The sequence below is a fragment of the Micropterus dolomieu genome, linkage group LG07 (assembly GCF_021292245.1).
Source record: "Micropterus dolomieu isolate WLL.071019.BEF.003 ecotype Adirondacks linkage group LG07, ASM2129224v1, whole genome shotgun sequence".
Taxonomy (NCBI): Eukaryota; Metazoa; Chordata; class Actinopteri; order Centrarchiformes; family Centrarchidae; genus Micropterus; species Micropterus dolomieu.
Window position 1 is genome coordinate 25,101,760 of NC_060156.1, and position 13,366 is coordinate 25,115,125.

At 39.1% G+C, this 13,366-nt stretch overlaps 2 protein-coding genes across 2 annotated transcripts; one reads left to right on the forward strand and one right to left on the reverse strand.

Moving 5' to 3' along the window:
• Nucleotides 1–1,385: 1,385 nt before the first annotated feature.
• Nucleotides 1,386–2,439, forward strand: LOC123974217 (trace amine-associated receptor 13c-like). Its single transcript, XM_046054765.1, has one exon. The coding sequence runs from the start codon at nt 1,402–1,404 to the stop codon at nt 2,254–2,256; it is 855 nt and encodes a 284-aa protein (XP_045910721.1). The 5' UTR covers nt 1,386–1,401; the 3' UTR covers nt 2,257–2,439.
• Nucleotides 2,440–11,007: 8,568 nt separating this feature from the next.
• LOC123973904 (trace amine-associated receptor 13c-like) lies at nt 11,008–12,174 on the reverse strand. Its single transcript, XM_046054278.1, has 2 exons — nt 12,002–12,174; nt 11,008–11,821 (listed from the first exon to the last, which is right to left on the reverse strand). Exons 1-2 carry the CDS (start codon nt 12,172–12,174, stop codon nt 11,008–11,010), a joined length of 987 nt encoding a protein of 328 aa, XP_045910234.1.
• Nucleotides 12,175–13,366: the final 1,192 nt, after the last annotated feature.

Genomic DNA, 13,366 nt, shown 5'->3' on the forward strand with positions numbered 1-13,366 from the left:
AAGTTTGCGGTGTTGCCAAAGTATTTCACTGTGTTTGCACACACATCACACAGAGCAACATTATCACCTTCACAGCTAAAATACAGCCAGACGTGACTGTTTCTACAGTCAGCCATAGTCAGTATTCAATCGCGGGAAATGTAAAGGGCTGCAGCAGCTCACTTCAAAGAAGCTCCGTCACAGAGCCGTAGCACAAGCATGACTTTGATAGGTGGAAGGAAAAGTAGTTCCTATCAACCGAGTATAATTAGACCATCCTGGTGACAGTAAGATATTTATGATAAAACGCAACACTCTCCATAACAGGAATTAAACCACAGCAGCAGACAGCAGAAAATATCCAACACAGACCAAATGCAGAGCTGAACTCTTTTCATAGTGACTTTCGTGGACTAAAACATGTGGTCACAAATAGCCACATAGCAGTCTACCACCCTGTTTCCTACTGAAACACTGACGGTGAGGAAAAGTAACTTTAGTTTTATCAGCCCACTGTAGTGCAACCAACACTGCCAACCATTGCTGAGTGCCTATTACATTGGGAGTAATGAATTAATTAATAAGGGAGTGATTTGAGACACATTGTGTCAGTGCAGTGCAAGTAATGAAGTTGTCCTTCCATTCTTCTATTGGCCATTTGCTGTTTCACTCATGCTTTTCCATCAGTGGGGTGGGGGGAGTTCATGTGTATGTATTTTATCATTACGTCACAAAATCAATGCAATGTGTCTGATTATGGGAAAAGAGGGAGGAGTGAGATAAATGAGCTTTGGTCAGAAAGCTGCCAGAGCTCAGCAGATCTGATAATCAGAGATGATTATGGAGACCATGGAAGGAGCTGAACTCTGCTTTCAACAGCAACTCAACACCTCTTGCAGAAAGACATCACTACATTATACTGAGATTGTATTCCTTAACATCCTGCTGTCTTGCATGTCCTTCCTCACTGTGGCTCTCAATCTGCTGGTCATCATCTCTATCTCCCACTTCAGGCAACATACATTTATAAGCATAAGTAATTCATTTCTAAGAGCTGGCTTTGGGACAATATAGATATTGTTAGATTAAGGAATTTTATGAAAATGTAACATTTTGAGAAGAAAACATTCAAACAATTAGCATACTTAGATAGTATTACTTGTATTCTTATTACTTCAACTAATAATAACATTGTGACCATGAATCAACGCTGCTGCACAGTCTTTAACCTACTTCTACTCTACTTTAGACATAAATACAGTAGTATACACAACTGTTACATGTACTGCATCTGTTATGTCCAGGCTTTTGATGAGCACATCCTTGCTATTTTAAATTAGTACTGCATGTTCTAGATTGTATTGTATCTGGACATGTTTAATTTATAAGATTATTCATACTGTTACACATGATAATATTCTTATGGTTTCTACAACTGCATATAAAAATATGTTCAGTGACAATATTCTCTCTCTCTCCAGGCAGCTCCACACCCCCACCAACCTCCTGCTCCTCTCGCTGGCAGTCTCAGACTTACTTGTTGGCCTCCTGCTGATGCCAGTTCTAATCCTCCGTATTGGGGGCTGTTGGTTTTTGGGGAGCTTCATATGTGGACTATATTACTATACCTCTTTTATCCTTACATCTGCCTCAGTAGGAAACATGGTGCTCATATGTGACCCTTTGTGTTACCCCACCAGAGTCACTCAAAAAAGAGTTAAAATCTGTGTTTGTCTGTGTTGGGCCTGTTCTGTATTCTATAATGGGGTAATACTGATTGATTTCCTGAAGGAGCCAGATAGATATAATTCCTGCTATGGAGAGTGTGTAGTTGTAATTAACTCTGTAACAGGAGCTGCTGATGTCATGTTGACCTTTGTTGGCCCCATTGTTGTCATCATAGTTCTGTATATGAGAGTATTTGTGGTGGCTGTGTCTCAAGCTCGAGCCATGAGGTCTCTTATTGCCATTGTTAAACTCCAGGGCTCAGCTGGTGTAACTGCTAAGAAGTCTGAGAGAAAAGCAGCCAGAACTCTTGGTGTTGTTGTGGTTGTATTTCTAACATGTTTCTGTCCTTATTTCTATCCCTCTCTCGCGAGCCAGGATGTGTCATCCAATGTTGCATTTTCAATTTTTGGGGTGTGGCTACTTTATTGCAACTCCTGTCTAAATCCAGTGGTCTATGCTTTTTTCTACCCCTGGTTTAGGAGATCTATTAAACTAATTGTTACTCTTCAAATTTTGCAGCCTGACTCCCGTGATGCCAATGTACTGTAGAGATGTCTGTAGAATGACTAAAATGATGGAAAGGTTTGCTGCCGGTTACTTCACCAGGCAGCTGAGTGCTCAAGGAACAAAAGACAGAATGTGAAAAAACAACTTTGCAACACACATCAAGAATATGCTCTTTATTAAGCTGTGTTATAGCACAGAACCTTTTTTTTTACCAGGTAAATAAACAAGCAGATTCTTCCAGCATGTTGTCAGTGAGTGGGTCACTTAATTTAACAACCTTAAAGGGTAAAACTTTAAAATAATGTCAAACTAGTGACATTGGTCAAAAATCTTTTTAACATTTGATTTTAAGAACAGTTTTGCAAAAACACCGTCAAAGATAACCTACTGTAGTACACATGAAATAATTTGGAAAAATGACCTTGTTATACAATAATATGTCCATATCATAGATAAAATGGGCAGTGTGTAATAATGTAACTAATCAAATGAGTCTTTGTCTGTGTTTTGGATGAAGAAATATTATATTAGCACACATTTGAAAGGGCCACTCAGACTATTTTTGTTAGTATATCATATCGTTATAAACACAAAAACTGACATATACTGACCCATCACTATGAGCAAGTGGTCCCAGAGCTGTTGTAATTAATGCCGCTATGTAAATAGCGGTTGATGTTTGTCAGACTAGAAAAAAACTCGTCTTCCTCCGACAGTCCTTCATGCTATACGTTATATTATAAAACTGGTCAGATAGTGTTTGTTTTTTAAAGGTGATCAACAGCAGCACATGTCAATTTACACAATACAACACATTCCCACTTTAGGTGCAGATAGGAAGGTAAATAGTCTGAGCACTTCCTTTTTGCTGAAACACATGTCAATTCATTCATGAAGCCTGATGATGTCATCTCCAGAATAGCAGTCTACCTTTAACCTAATTAGGCAGAATAAATGAATGAATAAATGGCCCATGTAATCCTAACCATTGTATCTCTTTCTGACATTATGTAAAAAGATGTATTTATTGTGAGATATCTGAAGTTAGCATGATAAAGAGCTAGCCTAGGCCCTTCCTGTGTTCTAATACCACTTTGTACCTTTTAAAGGCGATAGCCCAATAGTATGTCCATGTCGACCTATGATCATAAGTCAGAAAGAACAAGAGATAATAATTTATTGCTCGGAAATAGCAGCCGGTGTGCAGCTAGTCCTGCTGTGTGTTTAAGCAAACAGCTGATGGAGTTAAGCTAAATAAAAAGCTGTCATCTCCCATTCCCTATAAAAGCCTGGTGTACTTGTACCATTGCTATTATAATGGCGGATGAATGGCGCATTATTAAAACCATCAATGATTGAATTGCAGACTCATCAGTGGGAGGGGGAGGGAGGGGATATGGACAGAAGTATGGATGTGATATAAAAACAGTCTCTGATAAATGAAGCCTAACGTTACTCTGCAGCTCTGTGGTTTATCAGTGAATTTATCTGAACTACACTGTAGGAATCTGTTAACAGACAGACAGACACTGTCTCCTCTATGAAACATCTGGATCCTCACTGGGCTGCATAATTACAAACTATAATGAACCGGTCGTGGGTCACATCTCTCTCTCCTGCAGTGGTTTCTTTATTTTGAGTTTTATTGATTTTATAAATTTCTTTAACGATTTACTTTCATGATTAGAAAGGCTACTGTCAGTCATTTAAAACATATCCATGTACGCAGTAAAATCACAGCAGGCAAATTTTATTTGGCATTTAAGCAGCTAAAGAAAAGAACTGTGGTTATAAACTTGACATGAGAGGACAGAGGAAACAGAATTCAACTTTTTAAATAATTTAGACGCTCAGGATTGACCAGGAGGACAGCAGCTTTTTCCAGTTTCACTGTATGAACCTGAATTGACCCGACCTTTTAACTGTGTAGAAGAACACAGAATATAAAATAGATCCTGACCTAACCTGTGGCCGTGTTGGGAGATTTTAATAATCAATGAAGCTACGCTGCTGTGCCTTGTGCGTAAATGCGCACTACATCTCTCTTAAGAGCACCTTACCATCTGAATAATCCAACCCTAAAATAACAAGAAACAGTGAAATGCTGCACTGTTGACTTTAGACCTGGATTTTTTTTGGTCAATGGCCCTATTGCTTTGTGCTGCCTAAAGATAGCAATGCACCACACCTCATTTGAAGTCTCATGGGGGCACAGATGGGCGCAAGTGCATTTTCTACTTAAACAACATGGGCGCTTGGCGTGAAAATGACAACTGCGTCAATTGGAAACTAGCAATGACCCTTGCGCCAGGTGCAAGATAGGGCCTTAATATGGGGCTGGAGGTGCCCCATTCTGTTTCCAGACCTGCCAAACTGCGTGTTTTTTCTCTTTGCTGGAGTTCTTTTAAGAACTTGATCGATCCAGGTGATTAAATTTAATAACTGGAATCGTGTGCCTCTTCATTATACTCGCACACAAAAAGAGCAATTTTTAGTGGTTAAGCCTATTGTTTTTTATTGTTTTCCCATCAAAACTGATGTTTCTATAAACATTTTGCCTGTGAATAGTGATGTTACTAAATAATGATGATGATGATAATGACGGTGGAAATGCACACAACAATGGTTGTTTGTATTTCGATTATGTCAGTAACCGTTCATCCAAATCAACTAATAGGCTTCAATATGGTAGTGAATTGTTGTCATCACGCAGATTTTATATATGCTATTTTAGAAACTAATGGGTTGAAAGAGTTAAATTTTTTATGTAAAGTTCTAAGGCAGCACTGAATATCCGGCAGAATCTCTGCCATTGTCGTGTTGTTTCAGTGTTATTAATGCTGTAGGTCAGGGGCCTCTTCCTTGCAGACTGCAAGCCAAGATAGCACATGGATTCCCCCAATGCCTGTTTGTGCATATTCGAAACGTACCTAGGAACCTTTTGCAAACCCTGGTTTCTCGTTAATGCCTGTTGTCGCTAATTTGCATCATACCTACACTTACCTAAATTTATATCTTTTCTATGTTCTATAGACATATTAACAATCTTCACTTAATTTAACATCAGCATGAAAGCAAATGAAAACAAAATTTTTTTTTTTAATTTTTTGATAAATAAATTCAGGCTTAAGTGAATGGTTAGCTCAGTTAATAATGCACATGCCTTACAATTGGAGGGTTATGTGTTTGGTCCCCCCTCATGTGAACATATTTTTTTGCCCTCTTCAACAAACGAACTATGAAGAAATTGTTTCACATGCTCACAAGAAAGCATGTGCTGGAGTGTGTGTGTCCCAGTGATGGATCCACGTCCATCAACCTATGGATGCTTATTTTAATTTCCCCAGCATCTCCAAAGACATTTCCTGAGGCTTTTTTTCAGAGGTGTGTAAAGCAAGCAAAACACTCTTTTGAATGTATTTCAGAAGTTTTCAAAGTTCAATTCAACTGGATAAGAAGCAGTACTACAAAAAAAACTTTCTTGGGCTTTTATTTTGTAGGCACAGTCAGAGAAAAAAAAACATAGTGAAGGTTCTCCTTATGTGTAACTTGTCAAGCTCTTTGTTCCTCCTAAGATTCCCTCTCACTTGGGGACTGATGTCACTACTCCCTTGCGGTGTTATGTACATGAGGTAGGTGGATTTCTTATACAATATATACAATATAAGAGTATGAACAGCTCTGAAATAGAGAAGGATGAATAAATAAATAAGTGGTAACCAGTAAATAGGTGGCTGATTAGAAGCAGAGTTACTGGGTTATTGTACAGGAATTGTTCCTGACACTGTGAGTCATTCAGCTGTTCATCAGAGTGATGGCTTGTGGGAAGAAACTGTTCCTGAGTCCGTTGGTTTTGGCGTACAGTGCTTTGTAGTGCCTACCAGAGGGGAGAAGCTGGAACAGGTTGTGTCCGTGGTGAGATGGATCTGCAGTGATGTTTCCTGCCCATTTCCTGACTCTGGAAATGTATAAGTCCTGAATGGAGGGCAGGGTGGCACCGTGCGGGGCGTCAGTGCTAATAGTCCGGGTGCTAGATGTGATGTTCCCCAGTCTCACCTGCTGACTCCTGTCAGTCAGGAAGTTTGTGATCCACTGACAGGGGAGGCTGGCACAGTGAGCTGGGTGAGTTTGGTGCTGACTGATGTCCGGGATGATGGTGTGAATACATTTTTGATTAATAAAAAAACGAATTAATCAAAAACTAATTAATCTATAAAAAAAATTTATAAAAAAAAAATAAAAATTATAAAAAAAAAATAAAAAAAAGATTGGGGGTCATAGCAAGGTTGAACAACAAAGACATGGGGGTGTGAAAATGGGCGTGTGTATTAGGGCGTGTCCGGCCTCATCCTCTATTAGTGGGGGTGGGGGTCGATCACCAAAAGGTGAAGACGGGTGTGAAAAGAGGGGTTTGTGTATATAGGATGTCCGGTGTTATCCTCTAAAAGCGGATGTTTGGGAGTGGCTTTAGCAATCGGGTTGTGTGTATATATATATATATAATATAGCGGGCTAGTTTTTTGACTTACATCTGACTGAGAACGTGGAACAGTGTCACTCAACGATTTTTGGGTAAATCCGTATCGGACAGAGCTATTTTCATGCAGAACAACAGCGCCATCTTTGCAGCATCACAATCAAAAGTACATCCTACGTGGTCTTGGGTTGGTGCCACTGTGTGAATGCAGTATACGTTAAATATCCCATAGACAGAGTCTGTCTTAAAAATTTTAGCGTCCCAACGGGCACACTGTCCTCTACTCTAACTACCCGTTTAAGCAAAGCAATGAGAAAAGGGTTCCTCAGTCAAATCTGTGGAGCAGCTGCTGCATTGTCTCGAATACTGCATTCACACGTTGGCACCAACTCAAGACCACGTAGGATGTACTTTTGAGCATCAGCGAAATTTTTGTTAAAAAGCTTCTGCGTAATTTCTCTTATGTCCTTTAATATAAAAGAAGGGCAGCGTGTCAATGCATGTGTGAGGTTGTTTTCTGTTCCATTCGTCTGTATATGCACAATACACACATGTTTGTATAGCTTTTTGCTGCAGTATATCGTATAAATAATAAGCACCGGTTACCTGTATAATACGGCTAACAGTAGTGTTAGGAGATGTGTCCTTGTCGCAACAGTCCAGAGCGTCCAACAGGCACCCTTAAACGGCTTGGCCCTGCTCTTGTCCTCTTCTGCTTTTTCTTCAGGAACGAGAAATGTTAAATTTCTTTTCCCCAGTTCTTTGCCACAGTCACCCACCCATGAGTTATCATCATCTTGTAGTAATGGAAAATATTTAGGGCTGCTCGATAGATCCTCACCCGCTGCACATGTCCTCGTACCTGCACAAAACATTTTAATTAGAACAATGTCACCGTCAGCCCCGCCGTGGAGGTCTTTGAGGTTGTCTGCGGTGTTGTTTGTTGTTCATCTTGCTTGTCCTCAGGACCAAAAAGTTTTCTTTTGATCCCTACAGAGCTAACATAAGGTTTGTACCATCTGAATAATTGATCAGTGTGTGAGAAGATTTCAAGGGTTCTATCCCATTCTCCCCACTGGACCACAAAGCCGGTGCTGAACCACGTCTCCCACTCTTTAGACGTGATGGGGTAGCCTTTTTGTTGCTCTGGTGTTCCCATCCTTGCATTTTGAATGATGGAATCGTCCTTGCATGATCTAAAAAAGATGTAGGATTCTGGGTCGTAGACTTCAAGGTCTGTTTCTACACGGTAGAGCTCTCCAGGCACAGACCCGCACCATTGTGTGGTATAGACTCCTTTTGAAGCACTCATATCTTTACAGACTTTGTTTCTGAAGTAATTCCAGTCTTTGGCTGAAAAATTAATGTGCGGTGTGCTTTCACGAAGAATAAAAGCAGCTAAACAATCTCAGCAGCAAGCAATAGACGATGGACAATTATAACCTTGGTCACAATACCTTTTATATGAGAGGTTCTGATTTTAATGCACCAGTACCCTGAGTTGTCAGTGCTGGTACATCAGTAGTTGTGTAGATATTAGAGCAGATCCAGTATCTTTTATCAGTGTTTTTTTCTGAGTTGCCATATTCTGGAAATTATTAATTGGATTACATACATCCATTTTACACGGAGAGAGGCCAATGGAATATGCGATAAGCACATTAAAAACAGTTTTTTGCCGTTCAAAGTGATTTTTTATTTATGTTCAAGGAGTCCTTATTCTTGTGTCTATTACAGACAAGTTTGATAAAATCTTACGCATGTGTTAGTGCTTAGTGGAATGTGGAAGTTACAATATGAAGCTATACTGTTAGCATGACTTTACCCTTAAACAGCAGGATGAAACAATTTTGTTAAAATGGCAGGGATGGGTCATTTTACATTGCTTTCTTATGCATCACCGAACATTATACATTTTTGACCAGAAACCATCATGTCATGCTTCTATAAATGGAAGACAGACAGGCTTCAACTCCTATTGTGGGTTTGGACAGAGAAGTGGGAGAGGTACAAAAATGGGAATTCATCAGGTGGCACAGGACATGACCATCAACAGGATGACTTTAAAGTGATACATTGATTTGAAACAACTAGGAGACATAGCTGCAATGTTTCACTATCTTAAGTGCAATTGAATGTTGGGACCTGGCGTTTGAGTTTGCACGATGAAATCACATAGATGTCCCCGACCCCCATGTGGCTCAACTTATCCTCTCACTTGGCGCAAGTTGAGAGTCAACTTTTTTTTGGAAAGCCATATTTTAAAAAACAGCTTATTTTAGATCCTAATTGATTATTCCCAGGGATGCACCACATCCTAAAATATATGTACATGTTTTAGTCTGAGACATTACTGTCATGTAGTAACTTTAAAGACACCTCAAGTAAAAACTGGCTCAACTCACCCCGCTCTCCCCTAGTGTGCAACTACATCATTAGCTGCATGAAGTTAACTGGACTTAGTGTTGTGTCTCATGCAGTTTAACAACAAACAAAAGGTCCACATGCTTTTAGGCTAATCGGCTATTTTCAGAATGTTAAAGCTAGACTATGTAATATTTGATAAAGATCCTGAACACAGGATAATGGCACATTGATTTTACCTTCATTTCATAAGAATTTTTTCTTTTACTCTTGTGATAAAAAGAATTAAATATAATGTTACAGTAGCATAAGACCACTCTCCGAATAATGATATCATCCTCCATTGCAATGTTTCCCTGTGGACAACATAAGCTTGTCAGACACTGGGTGGCATGTAATTCATATATTATTAGGGTTGGGAACTTAAAACTGGTTCCAAATTAGAACCAAATCCAAAATATGAATATTGGTTGTGCCCTTTGGTTTCTAAATGTGCTAACCTTTTATTATTGCAAAAGATGCCTACATATCTGCAACGCTATGCAAGCATAGGTCTCCTTACAGTGTTCCAACCTCTCTTTCTAAAGATGTTTTTAGTTCCTTAGGACCATACATACATTTTACTGTAAATAGCTCTCTTTGCTCTGACTGTGTCCCTGATTATTTTAAACATGCAATTATGCAGCCACTTTAAAAAAAAAAAAAAACCTTGACCCACCTCTTCCATTCAACAGGCCTATATCTAAACTTCCTTTTATTTTGATAGTCCTGGATAAAATTGTATGTAAACAACTTGTGCAGGTCCCAGACAGCAATGAAATCTTTGAAATATTTTGCAGGGAATAGGTTAAGAAAACAGCACGTTAATGGTCTGGTTTGAATGCAGAGGTTGAAACATCCAACATATCTGTGATTTGATGGCCACAAGGAGGCCGGTTTGTTTTGTGTATCCTCAAGTGCATTTTATTTTATGGCTGTCATTGCTGTAGAATGCAGTTAATGGTATTCTCGAAGGATCATGACCAGGAATGGAAAAACAAGATGACGTTAAAGGAAAAGTAACAAACATAGTAATTCACAGAGCGCCACATGGTTATGTGTCAGTGCAAGTCTGGCACATCATCACCAGGAAAGATACAATACCAAATGTCTACTGATGTCTTTGGCCAGGGATGGGCAGTATTTATGATACATGTCTCAAAATACAAAATAGGATATTGTAATTTGTATTTAATAGGGTTGATGAAAATATCTTCATATTTTCCCTCTGATGGGTGCCTACTCAGTAATTTGCCCAGACTTGTTGAGATCAGAACAGAAAATTGACCCAAAGAAGAAGGTCAAGGTGACAAAAGTGTAAACAGCTCCCCATTATTTTTTTTAGCATAAATTGCTACAATTCTTATTGGTTGCTGTTAAGTTTTGGTGTTTGTTTTATAACCCTAGGCTAAATTGTGTACCAATTTATGTTATGTTCTTCACAGTAAATTTTAGCTTGCACTTTCAATCTATGTTTTTGTCAGTTTGCACAAAAGAGAGATGCTGGACAACATTACTTTCTAAAGCCACGAGAGGGTGTAACTTGTTAATTGCGTTTTTGGCTGCTGTATTTTGTAGTTTATTTTGATACATTTAAAGTTAGGGTATTTGTTAAATATCTTATTTTAAAATACATTTTCATGTATCTGTGCCCAAGTCATGTAGAAAACGGTACAATTTCCTACACTGTTCTTCTAATGTGGATATGAACACCTTCACAATAAAGTTGGGACCCGAAATCTAGCCTCACTGTTGTAGTGTAAATGAAAGTCAATTTTTGATAAATATGATATTGTAACATACACATGTAAAGACACATATGATCTGCATTAATCCATGACTTGTCACCATGACCACGTACATTTTTCTGTTGATGCTGAGGGTCTAATTTGAGACATTCGTGCAGAAACTGTCTACAATATGCTGGCATCACAGGAGTCAGGCTGCAGTATCTTGAGTGTAATAATGAGCTTAATAGATTTTCTAAACCAGGGATAAAAAAGGGCATAGATCACAGGGTTTAGACAGGAGTTAAAATAGAACAGGCATATTACAAATGCAGCAGATGAAACACTGAGCAAGTTATCTTGACCTGTAACAGCAACACCATAATATGGGCAGAGACATATTAGAAACAAAAGTACAACAACACCAAGAGTCCTGGCTGCTTTCATTTCAGATTTTTTTGTAGTAACTTTAACTGGCTGCTGGTGTGTGACAGCTGCGATATGAGAACGCATTGCACGAGCCTGAGACACAGCCACCACAAATACTCTCATATACAGAACTATGATGACAGTAATGGGAACAATGAAGGAAAAAATAAGATCTGCAAGTCCAGCAAAGTAGTTAATGACAAATATACACTCTCCAAAACAGGAGGTGTATCTGTGTGGTTTCCAGATGTCCTTCAGAATCAGACTTTGAAAGATCACAGAACATATCCAACACAGAGAAACACAGACTTGAACTCTTTTTTGAGTGACTTTGGTGGAGTAATGCAAAGGATGACAAATAGCCACGTAGCGGTCAATAGAAATGAGCACCATGTTTCCTACTGAGGTAGAGGTAATAATGTATGCTATATACTGATACAGAGCACACATGAGGTCACCGAGGTACCAACAGCCGTCTATGAGCATAATTTGAAAGAACATGAGGAAGCCCATGAAGAAATCTGAGACAGCCAGAGAGAGGCAGAGGAGGTTGGTGGGCGTGTGGAGCTGCCTGTGGAGGAAGACAAGCAATAAATGTTCATTATTTATAGTATCAATGATCATTCAGACAAAAGCAGACAGAGCAAAGACTGATATACAATTTTAAACAAATTACTCTCACAGTTTAAGATCAGGTGATACTTTATATTACTATCTACCAGTTTAAAACAATAATGAAATATTTGACTACTTGAAGTGGGAGATAGAGATGATGACCAGCAGGTTAAGAGTTACAGTTAGCATAGAGATGGAGGACAGCAGAATGTAAATCAGCATGCCCTCAAAGTGAGGAAGCTTCAGCTTTGTGCAGGAGGTGTTGAGAAGCTGTGGAAAGCAGAGTGCAGATGCCTCCAGGGTCTCCATCACAGCAGAGAGGAAAAGCTGCTGAGCTCTGGCAGCTTTTAGACCAAAGCTTTCTGTCTTACAACTGATTTATCTCTATCCTCCCCACCCACTCCTCCTTCCTCCTCACCCCTGCTGCTGTTTTTCTCTCCCTAGAGACTGAAGCACTATGACTTCTGCTTTCCTTCCAATCCTCTCTGCAATTCAGAATTATTGGTTATATTATAAAGAAAAAAGCTGTCAATCAGAACTTGATGTACATTTTCGAGTTCTAAAGCACACCTGTGCAGCAGCCATGCTGTTTGATAAGCATCTTGATATGCCACACCTGTGAGGTGGATGGATTATCTGGATGATCTTAGGTCTTTGAGTTTCTCTCATGAGATAGATAGATAGATAGAAGCATGTCTAAACTTTATATGAATTTATGGGAATCTATTTGCACGTATTATAATCAAATATTTTCCACAATCAAACCTCACTGGTCAAACAGTTGTACCGTTCTAAGTTTAAGCATTTGGTAACAGGAAAACACTTGTCAAATTATTGGTCATGATAAATAATTGACATTTATACATTAACGGCATTTCCGACTTATTTCGTCCACTTGGGGGAGCTCAGGTTACATGAGGAAAGCTTAGATTAATCCAAAAACAATTTCACCCTGGGAAATATATTTATTTAGCCTTAAATTCAAGCTGGCAATTAATAGCGTGTAGTATGACATTTATCATCGTTTCTAAAGGAACTGTGTGAGAAAGTATTGTGAACAAGCATTGGTTACACATAAAATGAAAGTGTCCTTTAATCTTGCTAAAAATTAAAACACTGCAAAAGTAACTTATTTAGATTCTTTTCAGCAATAATATCAACAACAGATAGCAACAACATGGTAACATAACTACTCAAATAGAGGCAGCGCCACTACTAATTTAGCAAGGATTATTATTTGAAGAGAACAGTTTATAATGAAACATTGTTTTAGCTCAAGGCGGCAGGAGTTGTGTCCCCTTTTCGCATATCCTGGCTTATCACGTTTGCACATCAATCTTTGTTTGCAAAAGGGGGTTCAGGTCTGTCCTTGGTGTCCTGGATTTTGTCACACCTAGGCGTGAAGGAGTATCTCTTTGATGACTTAATGAAACACAGAGCAGGGTCAGTTGTCACGGTTACATGTGTGTGTGTGTGTGTGTGTGGGGGGGGGGGGGGGGGG

What these genes read in the sequence shown, in the direction of transcription:
- LOC123974217 (XM_046054765.1), top strand. Translation starts at nt 1,402, where the DNA reads ATGGTTTCTACAACTGCATATAAAAATATGTTCAGTGACAATATTCTC.
- LOC123973904 (XM_046054278.1), bottom strand. Translation starts at nt 12,174, where the DNA reads ATGGAGACCCTGGAGGCATCTGCACTCTGCTTTCCACAGCTTCTCAAC. An exon ending in ATCTCTATCTCCCACTTCAA is followed by an intron (nt 11,822 to 12,001) that starts GTAGTCAAATAT and finishes CTTCCTCCACAG; the next exon opens with GCAGCTCCACACGCCCACCA.